At 40.8% G+C, this 19,712-nt stretch overlaps 1 protein-coding gene across 1 annotated transcript in view; it reads left to right on the top strand.

The window, feature by feature from the left end:
• elapor1 (endosome-lysosome associated apoptosis and autophagy regulator 1) overlaps positions 1 to 19,712 on the top strand; it is a 133,153-nt gene that overhangs the window by 24,071 nt on the left and 89,370 nt on the right. Inside the window, exon 2 of the mRNA XM_072563591.1 lies at positions 16,354 to 16,474. Coding sequence (XP_072419692.1) covers positions 16,354 to 16,474 — 121 coding nt within the window. The remainder of the gene's footprint in view (positions 1 to 16,353; positions 16,475 to 19,712) is intronic.

Raw genomic sequence — 19,712 nt, 5'->3', positions numbered from 1 at the left:
TATACCTTTTATGTTTGCATCCAAATCATTTATGTAAATGACAAAAAGTAGAGGACCCAGCACCGATCCTTGTGGCACTCCACTGGGCACAGGCCTCCAGTCTGAAAAACAACCCTCCACCACTACCCTTTGTCTTCTACCTTTGAGTCAGTTCTGTATCCAAATGGCTAGTTCTCCCTGTATTCCATGAGATCTAACCTTGCTAATCAGTCTTCCATGGGGAACCTTGTCGAACACCTTACTGAAGTCCATATAGATCACATTTACTGCTCTGCCCTCATCAATCTTCTTTGTTACTTCATCAAAAAACTCAATCAAGTTTGTGAGACATGATTTCCCACGCACAAAGCCATGTTGACTATCCCGAATCAGTCCTTGCCTTTCCAAATACATGTACATCCTGTCCCTCAGGATTCCCTCCAACAACTTGCCCACCACCGAGGTCAGGCTCACTGGCCTATAATTCCCTGGCTTGTCCTTACCACCCTTCTTAAAAAGTGGCACCACATTTGCCAACCTCCAGTCTTCTGGCACCTCACCTGTGACTATTGATGATACAAATATCTCAGCAAGAGGCCCAACAATCACTTCTCTCGCTTCCCACAGAGTTCTGGGGTACACCTGATCAGGTCTTGGGGATTTATCCACCTTTAACCATCTCAAGACATCCAACACTTCCTCCTCTGTAATCTGGACATTTTGCAAGATGTCATCATCTATTTCCCTACAGTCTATATCTTCCATATTCTTTTCCACAGTAAATACTGATGCAAAATATTCATTTAGTATCTCCCCCATTTTCTGTGGCTCCACACAAATGCCGCCTTGCTGGTCTTTGAGGGGCCCTATTCTCTCCCTAGTTACCCTTTTGTCCTTAATATATTTGTAAAAACCCTTTGGATTCTCCTTAATTCTATTTGCCAAAGCTATCTCATGTCCCCGTTTTGCCCTCCTGATTTCCCTCTTAAGTATACTCCTACTGCCTTTATACTCTTCTAAGGATTCACTCGATCTATCCTGTCTGTACCTGAAATATGCTTCCTTCTTTTTCTTAACCAAACCCTTAATTTCTTTCGTCATCCAGCCTTCCCTTTCACCCTGACAGGAATATACTTTCTCTAGATTTTGGTTATCTCATTTCTGAAGGCTTCCCATTTTCTAGCCATCCCTTTACCTGCGAACATCTGCCCCCAATCAGCTTTCGAAAGTTTTTGCCTAATACCATCTAAACTTGGCCTTTCTCCAATTTAGAACTTCAACTTTTAGATCAGGTCTATCCTTTTCCATCACGATTTTAAAATGAATAGAATTATGGTCGCTGGCCCCAAAGTGCTCCCCCACTGACACCTCAGTCACCTGCCATGCCTTATTTCCCAAGAGTAGGTCAAGTTTTGCACCTTCTCTAGTCGGTACATCCACATACTGAATCAGAAGATTGTCTTGTACACACTTAAGAAATTCCTCTCCATCTAAACCTTTAACACTATTGCAGTCCCAGTTGATGTTTGGAAAGTTAAGTTCCCCTACCATATTTACCCTATAATTCTTACAGATAGCTGAGATCAGGGGTCTATAATGCAATCCCAATAAGGTGATCATTCCTTTCTTATTTCTCAGTTCCACCCAAAAAACTTCCCTGGATATATTTCCAAGAATATCCTCCCTCAGCACAGCTGTAATGCTATCCCTTATCAAAAACACCACTCCCCCTCCTTTCTTGCCTCCCTTTCTATCCTTCCTGTAGCATTTGTATCCTGGAACTTTAATCTGCCAGTCCTGCCCATCCCTGAGCCATATTTCTGTAATTGCTATGATATTCCAGTCCCATGTTCCTAACCATGCCCTGAGTTCATCTGCCTTCCCTGTTAGGCCCCTTGCATTGAAATAAATGCAGTTTAATTTATCAGTCCTACCTTACCCTGTCTGCCCTGACTGTTTGACTCACTTCTTTTTTCAACTTGTACCAGTCTCAGATTGATCTCTTTCCTCACTATCTCCCTGGGTCCGACTTACGAGTTTAAATCCTCCCAAGCAGTTCTCGCAAATCTCCCTGCCAATGTATTAGTCCCTTTCCAATTTAGGTGCAATCCGTCCTTCTTGTACAGGTCACTTCTACCCCAAAAGAGATTCCAATGATCCAAAAATGTGCATCCTTCTCCCATACACCAGCTCCTCAGTCCTGAATTTATCTGCTCTATCCTCCTATTCCTGCCCTCAGTACCTCATAGCACCGGTAATAATCCAGATATTACTACTCGCGAGGATCTTCTTTTTAAAATCATGCCTAACTCTTTGTAATCTCCCTTCAGAATCTCAACCTTTTCCTTTCAACTAATTGGTTCCAATGAGGACGATGACCTCTTGCTGGCCCTCTCCCTCTTGAGAACATTCTACACCCTCTGTGATACATCCTTGAACTTGGCACCAGGGAAGCAACACTCCATTCTGATTTATTGCTGCTGGCCGCAGAAATGTTTGTCTATACCTCGGACTAGAGAGTCCCCTAACACAATTGATCTCTTGGAAGCCAACTTATTCCTGATTGCATTAGAGCCAGTATCAATACCAGAAACTTGGCTGTTCGTGCTACGTTCCCCTGAGAATCCATTGCCCCCTACATTTTCCAAAACAGCATACTTATTTGAAATGGGTATAGCCACAGAAGTCTCCTGCACTAGCTGCCTACCTCTCATACCTTTCTTGGAGTTAACCCGTCTATGTGACTGTGTCTGAGACTTTCCCCCCCCTTCCTATAACTGCCATCCATCACACACTGTTGCTGTTGTAAATTCCTCATTGCTTCTAACTGTCTCTCCAACCGATCCATTCATCTGATAAGATTCACAACCAACAGCATTTATTGCAGATATAATCCACAGTAACCCTTAAACTCTCTTTAAACTCCCACATCTGACAAGAAGTGCATATCACTCTACTAAAGGCCATTTTTGCTCCTTCACAATCTACAGACCCAGAAAATAACACTGTTTTATTCCTCTCCAAAACACTGCCCCAGGTTAAATTAGTAGTTATGGCTTATATTTTAAGTTTAATGAAGAGACATATCTCAAAAACATATAATCAAGAAAGAACACACTCTACTTACTGCTGAAGATGTTCTGTAGGTCACCCTTAAAACCAATATACTTTTCTGATTCTGTACTGTGAACTTTGTCCAAACAGTTCCTCCAAGATCAGTTGTGAATTTCACTGTTTGTTAATTTTCCCAGATGCACTCCGATGTTCAGCGATACATGAGTTCAAACAGCAAAGGTAGTAACTGTGCATGTTCACTGCTGTGTCAGTTTCTTTGTCTCTCTCTCTCCTGCACTGACCTCATCATGTGCTTCCTTTGTCTGTCCTTCTCCCTTTAAAAACTGCTGTTGTTTTGACTTTTTTTTCCAAAGTTCCAAAACAATGCAACAGCATGTAAAACAGTAATTGCTTGTCCTGGACTTCAAGGAAACCACCTCCAACACCTAAAATACCTCAAAAAAGGAGCAGCTGTTACAGCCAGAAATTTTTCCCGTCCTCCATCTTGATGCACATTATATGCCTAAAAAGGCTGGAATAACATCCCTTCACAAATAACAAAACAGTTTTATAGACATTTAAATTCTACTTAGAACAGGGGAAACAAAAACAGATTGGATCAGGCATTTGTGCGGCATAATGTTATGATCCGAGTACATGTTACTCCTGGGAAAGTCAGACTTCTGAATGAAACCTGGCTTGACAGATTGTACTTGTTTTTATTACAATGTGGTGGTCAGTTTCTGAAGCATAAGCACACAAGGCTGCAGATTTTCATTGACAATAAAACAGAGGCTTATGACATAATAGGAAAGAAGAAAATATGACAAACCAAGCTACCTGTATATAGAACATAGAATATGTACCTTACAACACACAACAATGCAAAAGTTTTAATCCATTCCCCAACACCATCACTTTACGGTGTCAAATCCAGAGAGATTACTCCTTTAACTCAAATCTTTAAGTTCAACTCCACTAGCTCAACACCACAATGGCACAGTGGTTAGCACTGCAGCCTCACAGCGCCAGAGACCCCGGTTCAATTCCTGTGGAGTTTGCACATTCTCTCTGGGTTTGCTCTGGTTTCCTCCCACAGTCCAAAACTGTGCAGATTAGGTGAATTGGCCATGCTAAATTGCCTGTAGTGTTACATGTAGGGGAATGGGTCTGGGTGGGTGGCGGGTCGGTGTGGACTTGTTGGGCCGAAGGGCCTGTTTCCATAGTAATCTAATCTAAAAACTCTTCCCAGATCTTTCACGTGAACTTTGAAGTCTTCTTGCATAACCACTCACAAATTGAAAGGATTTTCTCAAACTTTTAGCAATCTGCTGATATCTAACCAAATATCCAGGCTTGGAAGTTACTCAAACTAGATTTCTACTGAGCTAACTTATTTACTGAACTGTATTATATCCTTTTTAGTGGAGAAACTATATCATACTTTTGACTCGAGTCAGGTATCCTCTACAAGTGTTCAAAAACTTCCGTTCCCTTGATTTCTCTGTCAAAATGAATACTTGATTATCCCAAACCAAAAACACGTTAATGGCCCTTAATGTTTACACTTTTGGATGTAGACCCAGTACAGTACTAACAATCTTGAAACACTTCAGGGTTCCCTACTGTCTGACATATACTGGAATTAGCTATGGTTCTAGAAATACTGACTGACCTAGTTAATTTTTAAACCCTTCACAGAAGTGACCAACACCCATATGGAGCTGAAAATGTGTTGTTGGAAAAGCGCAGCAGGTCAGGCAGCATCCAAGGCGCAGGAGAATCGACGTTTCGGGCATGAGCCCTTCTCCTGCTCCTTCGATGCTGCCTGACCTGCTGCGCTTTTCCAGCAACACATTTCAGCTCTGATCTCCAGCATCTGCAGTCCTCACTAACACCCATATGGAGCTGAAAGTGTGTTGCTGGAAAAGTGCAGCAGGTCAGGCAGCATCCAAGGAGCAGGAGAATCGACGTTTCGGGCATTAGCCCTTCTTCAGGAATGAGGAAAGTGCGTCCAGCAGGCTAAGATAAAAGGAAGGGAGGAGGGACTTGGGGGAGGGGTGTTGGGAATGCGATAGGTGGAGGGAGGTCAAGGTGAGGGTGATAGGCCGGAGTGGGGTGGGGGCAGAGAGGTCAGGAAGAAGATTGCAGGTTAGGAAGGCGGTGCTGAGTTCGAGGGATTTAACTGAGACAAGGTGGGTGGAGGGGAAATGAGGAAACTGGAGAAATCTGAGTTCATCCCTTGTGGTTGGAGGGTTCCCAGGCGGAAGATGAGACGCTCTTCCTCCAACCGTCGTGTTTCTATGGTCTGGCGATGGAGGAGTCCAAGGACCTGCATGTCCTTGGTGGAGTGGGAGGGGGAGTTGAAGTGTTGGGCTACGGGGTGGTTGGGTTGGTTGGTCCGGGTGTCCCAGAGGTGTTCTCTGAAACGTTCCGCAAGTAGGCGGCCTGTCTCCCCAATATAGAGGAGGCCACATCGGGTGCAGCAGATGCAATAGATGATGTGTGTGGAGGTGCAGGTGAATTTGTGCCGGATATGGAAGTGTCCCTTGGGGCCTTGGAGGGAGGTAAGGGGGGAGGTGTGGGCGCAAGTTTTGCACTTCTTGCGGTTGCAGGGGAACACCCATATGGAGCCTGTTTGAAATCAAAGTTCTGAAAATATTTATATATGAGTATACTTATCGGACACCTTTCATCACACTGGCCCCGATCTCTGGATGATGATATGGTCCAGTAATGTCCAGATACTATTCTGAGAATCAAACATTGCTGCACCACTCCGCTCACCTATTGTCTATCTATAGCCTTCTAACTCTCACTGCCCCTTGCTGGTCCTTTCCTGAGCACTTGCCAGCCCTCTCCGCAAACATTTGTCTATAGTTTTGTTTGTGACATAGTTCCACAGATGTCCAACTTTGAATGGACTATTTTTGCACCTCACAGAAAGACACTTTGCCCTGAAGCACTGTGCACCAGGCTGAATATGGAAATACACTGAAGAGCTTGGATCACTGCCCAATCCAAATACAGTCAGTAGTGTTACTTTCCAGGCTTGATCCAGTTAAATAGGTGGCTGTTTTAAGCTCAGAGAAACCTAAAATTGTTTATCTTTGAAATACGCAGGAATAAATAAAAATGATTACTAGCAAAATAAAAGTTAATTATGATTATCACCAGATATATGGGCGACACCATCTCTCCATTGCAATAGATCATCCTGCTGATCTTCCCAACTTCCTCCTGCAGAGCTCTCTCAGTTCTCTGCCTCTCAGTTGTGCACTCACTTCTCCTGTGGGAGAGAAGGCATATGATAGCTGTGTGAAGAGGAGGGGGTCGTGAGTGTCATGCTGGAAAAGTACTGCAAGTCAGGCAGCATCTGAAGAGCAGGAGAATCGACGTTCGGGCATAAGCCCTTTATCAGAATTGAGGCTTGTGGGTCAGGGCTGAGAGATAAATGGGAGGGGGTTGGGTTCGGGGGCAGGTAGCTAGGAAAGCAATAGGTGCATGAAGGTGAGGGAGAAGGAGATAGGTCAGAGGGGGAGTGATGGATAGGTCCAGAGGGCGGTACCGAGTTGGAGGCTTCAGACTGAGATAATGTTGGGGGAGGAGAAATGAGGAAGCTGTTGAAATCCACATTTATTCTGTGTGGTTGCAGGGTCCCAAGGGGAAATATGAGGCATTCCTCCTCCAGGCGTCAGTTAGTAACGGTTTAGTAGTGACGGAGTGAGAGGGGGAGTTGAAGTGTTCAGCCACGGGGTGGTGAGGTCAGTGGGTGTGGGTGTCCCAGAGATGCTCTCTGAGATGATCTGCAAGAGGAGATCACACCGGGTGCAATGGATGCAGTCAATGACACTGGTAGAGGTACAGGTAAATTTCTGATGGTTGTGGAAGGGTCCCTTGGGGCCTTGGACAGAGATGAGAGGAGTGGTGTGGGCGCAGGATTTGAACTTCCTGCAGTGGCAGGCAATGGTGCCAGAAGTAGGGTGTGGGCTGGTGGGGGGTATGGACCTGACGAGGGGGTCTCGGAGGGAGTGGTCTTTTTGGAACACTGATAGGGGTGGGGAGGGAAATATATCTCTGGTGGTGGGGTCCATTTGGAGATGCCAGAAGTGGTGGAAGATGATGCCTTGTGTGCGGAGGTCAGTGGGATGAAGGTGAGGACTGGGGGTTTCTGTCCTTGTTCCGTTGGGAGGGGTGGGGTTCAAGGGCGTTTGTGTGTGAAGTGGAGGAGATGCACTAGAGGGCATCGTCAACCATGTGGGAAGGGAAGTTGTGATTGTGGAAGAAGGAGGCCATCTGGGACTTTCTGATGTGGAATTGGTCCTGCTGGAAATAGATGCAGCAGAGGTGGAAGTATTGGGAATAAAAGATGGCATTTTGACAGGAGGAAGGATGCAACATTTGTGGAGGGTCAGTGTGAGGTGCATGTGGGATAGCAACAAGATGAGAGCAAAATCATTGTTGGCTATACACATATGGATGCGAGGGAATGCCTTGAGAGAGTGGAATGAGTGGAGGTGTTGCACTGAAGTGTGATGTGTGAAAGAATGATGAGCAATTCATAGTTTGGAGGCTGGCATCTGATTGTGGTTTGCCACTTCACTCTCCTGGCCCCATGAGGTCAATGACCCACAATGCAGTTGTGAGGGCCAACAATACTGCTGCTCATTTCATTGGCATCTTCCAAGCATGCTTGTTGGTTTCATTGAGTTCACTCATGGGGTGAACTCAATGGCTTGGCCAGCATTTATTGCCCATCCCTAATTGTCAGGTGATGTGTTAAGAATCAATCAATTGGTGTGGGTCTGGAGTCACATGTAGGCCAGATCAGATAAGATTCTCACTGCCCTTATTTTTTAACTAAAGTGCCTTTTTATTCAAAGGTGCTGGTCATCATCTCACTCATCCAAACTCTGTGATCAGCAGAAAGACCTGCAGCATGATAGCAATGCATTGGTGAGGTTAATAGTCATAGTGATGTCTGCTTTGTTGAGAAGAGAATGCCTGGCCTGCTTCTGTCCCAAATTTACCCCTTTCCTGACATCAAAGCAGCCTCCCTGCCAAAATCAGCATGTTATGAGAAATTTGATTTCACTAAATTTTGCCCGAAGAGTTTTATTTGGATCAATATTGCCACACGTGTTCTAGCAATATTGTGAATTAAAGCATCAATGTACATATCGTAGAAGTATTAATATTGTATAAAATGTTTGCTTCTCAATAAGAATAACCATAATTTCTTACAGGTCCAATGTATCATCTTTGGATAGTTTTATAATACTGCTTGAGAAGGTTCAGAGAATTAATGAGGGTTGAACAGTGTACTTTCAGAGTGCATTTTCATGACATTAATGATGATAAGAGGAGAGATATCAAGCCAAATTCACTAAAAGTTTTAAGATATCCTTTTGATTTATTCTCAGTTATAGCATTATGCAAAGCAGAACTTTCTGAATATGTATGCCATTAAGTAAAGACAATCACAATTTTTATCCTCATATACTTGATGGGTAAATGTTTAGTCATTCAAAGGTCATAGCTATTTGTATCAAGGTAACATTCATTGGCTGATATGGAACTTTGAATTAAATTATTAAATAACATATTGCATTTCTCAGATAATGTCCAGATTCCTGAATATTACATTTGTTGCTTTTATGCACTTATCAGTAAATCTTGCAGATGAGAATAATGAGTAAAATCTTCTATTTTACCAGCTGCTAGTGCATTTTTCCCTAATGTGAAATGAAGATGTTATCTGAAATAATAGCAGATATTCAAAAGGGTGGCCCAGTGTAGATAATTGACTATCTCTGAGGAAGTAAACACATACTGCTGGGTTTTAAAAGGCTTTATGTGTTGTAACATTAGCATCTGGCTGAGTTCACATCACAATGTAAAGATCAGAAATATTCCTTTGTGTAGAATTTTTATTTGTAGTTGTTCAGCTCCACAATTTGAGATTATGCATGTTTTTCTTCAAGACATAATAGAGTAGAATTAAATATATGATTCGCTTAGGTTAAAATGGTTAGCTGAAGATCTGCCAGGTTTGACAAAATGGATTTTTTTCCCTAATAATTATGCTAATAGACTTCAAAAACTGTGCCCAATGTAAGGTAGATGGGCTGCAGTTTTGCCGCAGAATCTACTTTGTAGTCAGTAACGGTGGCTCAGTGGTTATCACTGCTGCCTCACAGCACCAGGGTCCCAGGTTTGATTCCAACCTTGGGCAACTGTCTGTGTGGAGTTTGCACGTTCTCCCTGTGTCTGCGTGGGTTTCCTCCAGGTGTTCCGGTTTCCTCCCACAGTCCAAAGATGTGCAGGTCAGGTGAATTGGCCATGCTAAATTGCTCATAGTGAGGGAAGTGGGACTGGGTGGGTTACTCTTTGGAGGGTCGGTTTGGACTTGTTGGGCTGAAGGGCATGTTTCTACACTGTAGTTAATCTAAAAACATCTGATTTATACTGTCTGGCTAGAAGGATAAACTTTCTCAAACCACTAAAAAAAACTGTGTTGAAATTTCTGAAGTGCTCAAGATGGTTCAATGGACAAATAATAAAATGTCAAACTCAGTCTGAACAGTCCTTCTCTATGTTTTACCCTAGCATCTCCTGGATTCCAATATGGACTTGGCATTGTCATTTGAATTTGGACCAGTTTTACAAATTTGCACCACTCCTACAACTTTCTTATTAAGTATGTTGTGGGAGTGATCTCCCTTAATCCCTGAAATGCTTCCTGGCAGGAGATGTTTTGCATTAGGAGCAAAAAAATTAGTAAAATATCCATTTGTGATCATTGTTCTGTCAGGGTAAAATTGAATTGTTGTGAGGTGATGCAAAGTTAATTCTATATTGACACTTCTAACCTCTTGTATATCATACAAGCCATTTTCTATAACAGATTTAGAAATTCATTTCATTCCTACCACCATTCATAATGACAATAAGGAAATGTTGTCATTTAATATTGAAATTTGTACAGAATGCAGTTTTACAGTTAGTATGTTATAAACCATCATTTTGATACTTGTAAAGAAAAGGACTTAAAACTACGATCTAGCATTGTTGTGAACAGATTATTAACCCAATTTGCTTTCCATAGTTAAACCTATTGCATTTCATGCTTACAAAACATTAAAGGAATATTTAAAAAAGGAACTGATAATTGTTAAGGGGAAAACAGTACTCAGTTGTTGAACAAATAGACTATACTCATATTCCAAGCATGATGCATTTCTCCATTTCCAGAAAATTACTTCATAATTTGCAACCTCAATATAGTTGCAAGCTTTACTTGACAAAACTAGTACATATATATGTGAGTTAATAAAGCAGGTATTGTTCAACTACTCCACCTCTTGATAGATATTTGACAAATGACTTCTTTTGCAAGGAGGTTAATTTATCCAGCGTATGTAACCTAAATTACATTTCCAGGCTCGCAAACAACAATAAGCTACACTTTTGTTCAGGGTGCACTGAGCATAAATGAAACAAAGTCTTGTCCAATTTATGGAGTTGATCTTCGCATATCGGCTACAATTTGTACGTTGCAATTCTTATTCCTTCTCAGGATTTTATTTATGTAGGAATAAAGTAGGATGTTTTCCCTCATGGGAGAGTCTAGGACCAGAAGGTATAGTCTCAGAATAAAGGGTACCAATTTAAGACTGAGATGAGGAGAAATTTCTTTTTCTGTTATAGTTTTTGGAACTCCTTGCAACAGACAGCTGTGGGGGCAGGGTCTTGTGTATATTTTAAGGCTGAGATAGATTCTTGATTAGTAGGGCGATCAAGGATAATGGGGAAACTGCAGGAAAGTAGATGTGAGAAACATTAGATCAGTCAGTTGAATGGTGGAGAATGCCCAAGGGGCTGAAAAGTCTACTCATTCCTATTTTTATGGACTTACTAAATAGTTTATTCAGTTATAGAATACAATAAAAATGATTTTTAAAGGAAGTTATCACATTTTAGCTTCAAAGTCAATGTTAATGTGGCAAAAGTTGGAGTGGACTATTGCGAAGGTGCATTTTACCTAAAATCAGCCAAACCAATAGAATTGACCAAGGAATTTCAAACACAACTTCATTCCACCAAAGATCATTTTCTGCTAGTTTTAAAAGCAATGTAATCAAACGTGCTCCATCTCACAAAATTGGTATGCCCCTGAACTGAATTTGTTTCTGCACTGAGTTTCCCTTCTTGTGCCTGTTTGGAGAAAGCTTAGTTCCAGCACAGTTGCACAAATAGAGCGCTCCCATATATAGCAGGTCATATCATTGTAAATACAAAAGTGAATATTCTGTGCAGATCTCCTCAAAGATTCTATGTGAATTTCCTTAATGTAAAGCTAGATATTGAAGTTCAAATTCTTAAAATTGCTTTGGGAGCATGTTCTATGAACTTGCTTAAAGATGAGATTTAGTTGGGCTGGACCTCTCTGCTTAGTTATGTCTGTGCACATTTGAGGAAATCATAACAAGTTGCAGTCCTATCCATAAGCTTTGAAGATAGTTGAATCCACTACAAGGCAGCTATAGTTACGGTCCAGAAACAGCTGTGTTGTCACATTTACCTGCTTAACAAGTAAGATGCTGCCTGAAGAATTATATGGATAGATTTGCATCTATCAAGTGGACTGCTTGATACTGGTGTGAAGCTTCTTGAATCTTGTTAAAGGTGCATACATTCAGGTGGGTGGAGTATGTTTTGCACTTTATTTTCATCTTTAAAATAGTAGAAAGGTGAGATATACCCTCAGAATTCCCAGCATCTGACCTGCTCTTGTAGTCTCATATAATATTTATATGGCTGGTCCAATTCAGTTTCTGGTTAATGGTAACCCTGCCCACCCTGGAACTTTATAGTTATAGATTCCACAATGGTAATGCCATTAAATGTCAAGAGATGATGGTTTGACTCTCCCTGATTGGAATTGGTTTTTGGGAGAAAGTGAAGACTGCAGATGCTGGAGATCAAAGTTGAAAATCCGGTGCTAGAAAAGCACAGCAAGTCAGGCAGCATCCGAGGAGCAGGAGAGTCACATTTTTGGGCATAATTTCTTCATCAGGAATGTTATTGCCTGGCACTTGTGTGCAACATAAAATTTATTTGTCACTCATCAGCTCAAGCCTTAACATCTTCCTGCATACGGACAGTGACTGCTTCACAATCTGAGGAATGGCAATTGATGCTACACTTGGTCAAATATTGCCTTGATGTCAGTGACCTCTTAGGTGACCTCTTGAGCATACCTCTTTTCTAACTGTTTGGAAGAAGATTGAAATAATGTGAGTGACCCTTGCAAAATCCAAACTGAGGTGAATAGATTATATTTCTATAAATGTTGCTGATTGCGATGATGATGACACTTTCCATTACTATGCTGATGACTGACAGGGCAGGAATATTTTTCCAGTTTTTTTTTGCAGATAGGACTTACCTAGTCAATTTTCCACATTATATGTAAGAGTTGTAGCTGCATTACTACAGTTTGATTGGGGGAAGCGGTGCTAGCAGGGGGAGTTGGTGGTGTTGGTTGGGGGGGGGGATGGTGTTGGTGTGGTGGTATGGTGGCATTGGTGGGGAAGGTATTCTGGGGATCATGTCGTCATTCCTGGGAAAATTTCTTGGAGCAAGAATTACACTTGGTTATGGCAAGTGGAGGTAGTGTTGACACTTTTAACATGGGGAGACTGGTGCACTGTAACTACTACCGTGGTTCTGACTGACCAGGAAACTCTCCTGCTCTTATCACCTGTCATAAACATATCAGAAGGATTTAAAAATTGCTAACAAATTGATTTGGCAACGTAATGACGCACTGTCTGTGGACATCATAGAAGGACTTGAAACCTGAGCTGTACCCTGGAGTTGGAATGCTGCCAAATGTGGCACAAGACCTCCTCAGTACTGTTGCTGGAATATTGTCAAGGTTTATGACATTTGCTGTATCCAGCACCTTAAGTTGTTTCTCAATGTTATGTGGACTGAATCAAATTCATTGAAGATTGGCATCTTTGATGCTGGGGACTTAAGGAGAAGGCACGCTGGATCACACCTTTGGCATTTCTGGCTGAAGATAATAACAAATTCTTCAATTGTATCTTGGTGTCCCCGTCATGGAAGAGCTGCTAGGATATGTAAAGGATAGAAATCCACGATGTCAGATCAGCACCCAGACCATGAATCTATGTATCTACAGCATAACTTATAATGTACGGAATTAATAACATCAGAATATCTTTGATAAATTATTACAAATGTTGAATAAATTTCTTGTTTGTTTGAAGATAAATTGATAACACTGGTAGCAGCTGTCATTTCATTTGAATGGAAATTAGCGGAGGGTGAATGTAAGTTCAAAAATAAATATTTGAAACAGGAGATGTTGAAGCGCAGGAGCATGATCTCTGTCCACATTTGACTATGCCTAAAAACTGGCAGATTTACTTCAGATGAGAAAATAAATTTAGACACAACTATATTTGCTGACCAATTGGTAAAACAATGCCACATAATTACAATACAACCTGAATATGTGGTACAATGTGTTGAACTTTTTGGAATATTGTGAGCAGTACTTGTAATATTGTGAGCAGTTTTGGGTCCCCTATCTAATTGAGGATGCGAGTGTTGGAGAGGGTCCAGAGTAGGTTTATAAGAATGATGCCAGGATGAAGAGCTCGTCATCACGAGGAGCAGTTGAGGACTCTGCGTCAATACTCAATGGAATTTAGAAGGATGAGGGGAGATCTTACTGAAGCTGACAGAGTAATGAGAGGCCTGGATAGAATGGATGTGGAGAAGATGGAGGAGAGACAAAGATCCAAGGACACAACCTCAGACTGAAGGGTTGACCCTTTAGAACTGAGATGAAAAGGAATTTCTTTAACCAGAAGGTGATGAATCTGTGGAATGCATTGCTGTAGAAGGCTGTGGAGGCCAAGTGGGTCATTATGTTGCCAAATCAATTTAAGACAGAAATAGGTTCTTACAAACTATTGCATTGTAACTACTAACAGAAGTGACAAATCAAACAGTAAGGGTTCTAGGGCTTCTGGTCCCCATGCTTAGCCATTTCTGCAGTGGGCCTCATGCAGTCCCCAGTGTTGTAAAGAATTTGAATACTGCTGAAAAATGTATTGCTGGAAAAGCGCAGCAGGTCAGGCAGCATCCAAGGAGCAGGAGAATCGATGTTTCAGGCATGAGCCCTTCTTCAGGAATCAGGAATTTAGATTCCTGAAGAAGGGCTTATGCCCGAAATGTCGATTCTCCTGTTCCTTGGATGCTGCCTGACCTGCTGCGCTTTTCCAGCAACACATTTTTCAGTTCTGATCTCCAGAATCTGCAGTCCTCACTTGCTCCGAAGTATTTGAATACTAAAAGTTCAATTTGTGCAAAACTAAAAGAAATAAAGACAGAAGCTAATTTGCAGACAACACTGCCAACAGCATTGTTGAAATCTGACTGACCAAATAAGCAGCTTATATTTGTTGATTCAAGGATAAATACTGGCCAATGATCCGTGGGATCATTTACATTCACCGAAAATGTGGCTCCCAGTATAATGTCTCCTTTGAGAGACAGTACCTTTGATAATGTAGAACCTTGTCATTGGGAGATCGATCTTGATTTTTATGGTGTAGTTGTGGAAAGGGTTTAAACCTATTATCTTGTGCTTCAAACCCATGGTTGACAGCTATTGTGAACAGCAGTTAGAATCCCAAATGGCAAATATGATCGAAGACCAGCTAATCCATGGCTTGTGACAGTTGAGAAACCACTGCTTACCTTCAAATACTGAAACCAAGCTTTATACCCACAGGAACAGGTACATGAAAGGACAGTAGGATGATTCTTTCTTCCTTTCTGTCAAAGTGCAAGTTGTGTGAGAGTTTTTTGGAGGGAATCTTGCTGCGAAGCCTAGTGACATTTTTCACAGTATCTTACCAAATTTGCCTCACTCACTGCCTACCCCACCCATGGCTTCCTACACTTTTGATTCTATCCCGATCTTACCATGCACTGTCCCAGAACAACTCAGCACTCAGCAGATTTCCACTATAAGACTGGTGCCTGTTGTGTACCCACACAAGCACTGTCAGTCTAGAGTTTCCCTGAAGGAATAAAAAAAGGAGCCCAAGATGCAACATTGGAATATCGACAGGCACTGTAAGTGAACAGTGATGTGCCATGAGGGTTCTTAAAGACTGGCATATTTTGGATGCTAACGTTCATCAATGTGATTTGTGCGCAGTTAGTGCCTATTGAATGTGCCCTGAGATGTTGGTACCCAGTGTCCAACATGGAGGTCATTTGGACCAAATGGCGAGCTGAATTCGTCAGGTATCTGCATTTATTTTCCACACTGAGATTTCTTGATATCGATCATGCTTGGTGCATTTGTTAAGATAGAAAGACGGAAGTTACTGAAGTGAAATGGATCACTAACAAGGCATTTAACCACCAATAATCAGCTTTAATTGGCCTCACAATTAAGGAATTCACTGCGCTGCTCAGCAGATGCATAAAAGGTGCAGTGAGATTAGCTTCACCGTATCTCCCATCGAATTCTGCCACAAATCCTGCCATAACTCGTGTCTCTCAGTCCCCGATAAGATGTTGCCCAGTACTTTCTCATGATGTAGCGCTCCCTCAGTCCTGCATGGAAGAGTATCATAGATGTTTTGCATAAGTCTTGTACTGGATTTTGAAGCCAGTGCATTGCCAATGGCTAGACCTCATAAAACAGAAATAGGAGAAGTGCAGTGCACACCTTAAACATCTAACCCAACTTTTCCACTCTTGTAATGGTTGTAAATCAGCTACTGACCACCTTAACTGGTCAACAATACACTCTGACAAGCAGTACTTCTTAACAATTTGTATTCCTATTTTTCAAAACTTATTGATAAATTGGGCAATCTTTCTCAGTTTAATGGTTAAGAATGTCTAAACATTCCAACTTCGAGACATAATCTAACATTGAATTAAGAAGACAATTGATACATTGTGAAATTGGTGGTGAACCAAAGTAATTGCTTTATGTTTACAAAATGGAAAATTGTTCTTTTTTTTTGCTACTTCAGAATTACTTCACCTCATATTCTTAATGCGTTTCATATAATTTTGCATTTGATTTGCTTATCATATTTCTAGCATTTAGACATTTTTGATTTGAGTGCCACCCACAAAGTCATTGTTTAAGTGTTTATTGCATATTAATCTGTATGTGGCTTGAGCATTTTTACCTATATAGGTATTTTTATGGACTGTGTTTTAATGTGGAATGTTTCTCATGTTTTTCAGTCAGATTACTACTATGAATACACAGAGTGTGACAGTGTCGGCTCCAGGTGGAGAGTGGCTGTGCCTCACACTCCAGGGACCTGCACAGGACTGCCAGACCCAGTCAAAGGCACAGAATGCTGTAAGCTACTTGCTAAAATTCAAATTGTAGTTTGATCATTTGTGTATTTAAGAAAAATACCCAGAGGCATATGTGGTATTTTCCATAATTTAGTTCTAATCCAGAGTTTGGTGTTTTGTATATTAAAAAAACTAACATGATAGAGCAATTTTGCATTTTGTTATTTGTTGCATCAAATATGTTGGCAAGTCTAATACTCAAATAGAAGATTGTATAAATTGCCAAATATGTGAGAAACATTACTAACATGTGATAAATATAATTAATGAGGATTATTAGGATGCTAGCTGAACCAATGCTATGTTCCTTTTTACTCATCTCCATTTGGATATTGCAATTTTCACATGAGGAAGATGTCCACATATCTGAGTTTTAAGGTATTAGTCAGTGATGTAATGGAAGCTTTAGAATAATAATCAAATCATGATCAAAAAGTATATTTTAACTTCCAGCAGCTTGATGGAGACCTGGATTGTGGTACATTCGAATTACTCATTACAAAGAAGATCTCTGCAAGCTTTAGGATAATTAACATAGGGTTTCACTTTCGAAGTACAGAAACTTTTCACATTTTTGCCATAGCCTCACAGTAGCATGACTGGATTTGAAAAGTGTTAAAGTGGCAATACTTCTATTCATTGGTATTTTATTATTTGCATTCGGGGCTGAAAGGGGCATCATAGTAATGTGACTGGGTTTATTATCTAGAGGTCCAAGATAACAGCCCAAGGACAAGGGTTCAAATCTGACCACAGCAGCTGAAATGAAAAGCTGTCAATCAGGAATGGTGGCAATAAAACCATCATTGATTGTGGTGAAAAAAGACCCATCTAATTCACTATTGTCCTTTACAGTAGGAAATCTGACCTCCTTACATGTGAGTTCAGATCCACAACAATTTACTTGTTATTTAATTGTTCTCTAAAATGACCTAGCAAGACACTTAGTACAAGGTCATTTCATGATAGGCAACAAATTCTGGCTTGGTAATTTGTACGTAAGTTTAAAGTATCTGAATTAACAAATGACAAAGTTTTGAGTTTGATCTGTTTAATGGAGTAAAAAAAAGACAAATATAATCGTCTATAATTTAAAGTATTTGATATCTATATGGTCTTATTAAATCCAACTTTATTTTGAATATATATATTTTAATGACAAACTGGAAAAAAACCTTACAATGGACTGCCCTGTCATCTTAACATTCAAAGATATAAGTCAGCACATTCAGATGAATTCTGAATTAAAACAAACTGGCATTCCAATGTAGTAACATTTCTAAAATAAGACAGTATTCACTGAAACAAGTTTTAAAAGTCAATTTTCAACTGTGCAACTTTATAAAATGTCATACGAGAAGAGATGGTACCTAATAATCATATCATTGAACAAGAAATCCAAAGTCCTGCAATAATTTTCTGGGGATATGATTTCCAATCTCATCAGAGCAGCTATTAGTAACTAATTCTAGAATTGCAAGCTAGTCTCAGAACAGTGACCATGAAAATATTATCAATTGCTGTAAAAAGCCTGTCTGGTTCACTAACATCCTTTGGTGAAGAAATTCTGCCATCCTTACCAGGTATGACCTATATTTGACTCCAGATTCTCAACAATATGGTTGACTCTTAACTGCCCTCTGGATAAGCCTGGTAATCCACTCAGTTTGAGGGCAATCAAGGTTGGGAAACAAATGCAGGCCAACCACATTTGACTCTGTCCCATTCTGCGAGTCAGGTTGATACTGTATTGGCAGCAGTCATGGCCTCCTCTATGGCATTGCTGAGCAAAGGCTAGAATGTCTTATCCTGAGGTCCTTAGTAACGAGAATGGACCACTGTTGTTCCACTTAGTTGCTTGATGGGCACACAAGCCAATGACAAAGACTGTGATTCTAGAAAAGCACAGCCACTCAGGCAGCATCCTAGGAGCAGGAGAATCGATGTTTCAAGCATAGTCAGTTCAGGTGTTTCAGTGCTTTGCAGCTGTTGTGTATAATATCTGCCTAACTCAAAAGACTCCACCTTATGTTTGCGATTCTGGTGACCTGATAGAATTGTGAAATTAATTGGCAAAATGAATTGACAGTTTATTTCACTAGACAGATGATTTTAGAAAGTTGTTACCATCTCAGGCCAGACCTCCCAATTTGAATACAGTCCTGAAGGAGACTTTCAAATTATTTATGGTCAACAGGAACCACTAACATTTTTTTCTTAACATAAATAACATTCAAAATCTCAGCTATTTACTAGGAGAATCAAATCACAAGATGTTTCAATTTTTGAACAACTGAAGAAGTTTTTACTATGCAAATGTCAGCAAAGGGAACAATCAATAAAATAGTTTATACATTGAGAATGAACTTTTTGATTCATTCATGGGATAAAGGTGTCACTGACTTGGCCAGCAGTTAAGAGTCAACTACATTGTTGTGGATCTGGAATTACACATAGGCCAGATCAGGTATATATGGTAGTTTCCTTCTCTAAGGGGCATTAGTAAATCCGTTTTTCTGACAATTAACCATGGATTCTTAATTTCAGATTTTCATTGAATTAAATTTTCACCATTTACTGTGGTGGGATTTGAGCCTGGCTCCCCAGAACATTATCTGTGTCTCTAGATAATACCACTGGACCATTGCTTCTCCCTAGGCAACAAATGTGATAAATATGAACAGGAAAAGTATACTAGAACATATGACAAGCTGCATGGAAAATGATAGATACAACAAAGACAAACTCTACAAGTTTTCCTGTAACCCATACAGACATGAATGATCACGCATGAAAATTCTATCTTCCTTGCGAGGCTATCATTTGGCTTTTGACAATCCGATTCTGATTTCTCTCAAACGCTGCTCAAACTCGGACAGACTCAATGACTAATCACTTCCCAGTTCCTCAGTCCCATCTCCTGAGTCTGTGTTCTACTAGATCAGGCTGTCCTCCAGCATGTCATCCCCAACACAATTCCAGCTCTCTATTCATTCTGAAGAGAGCCCCACCACTCATAGGCAATCCCTGTGGTAACTACTAGCTTTATGCACAAATAATCATTGCTTGCAGGTTTTCCTTCTGTTGCAGTGTTTCCTTACAGCTCCCTTGGGTGGATAAGTGCCTCAGGGCTTCCCAAAGCTCCAAATGCATGAAACATCAAACCACTCCTAGGTTCCCTTTATGAGCCCCAAACCCCTCAGAGCTAACAACAGCATTTCAGCTGTATGGAATTAGCC

This window comes from Chiloscyllium punctatum, chromosome 45 (assembly GCF_047496795.1).
Source record: "Chiloscyllium punctatum isolate Juve2018m chromosome 45, sChiPun1.3, whole genome shotgun sequence".
NCBI classification, from domain to species: domain Eukaryota; kingdom Metazoa; phylum Chordata; class Chondrichthyes; order Orectolobiformes; family Hemiscylliidae; genus Chiloscyllium; species Chiloscyllium punctatum.
The sequence above is the reverse complement of the archived record's forward strand: the minus strand, read 5'-3'. Positions and strand labels throughout refer to the sequence as shown.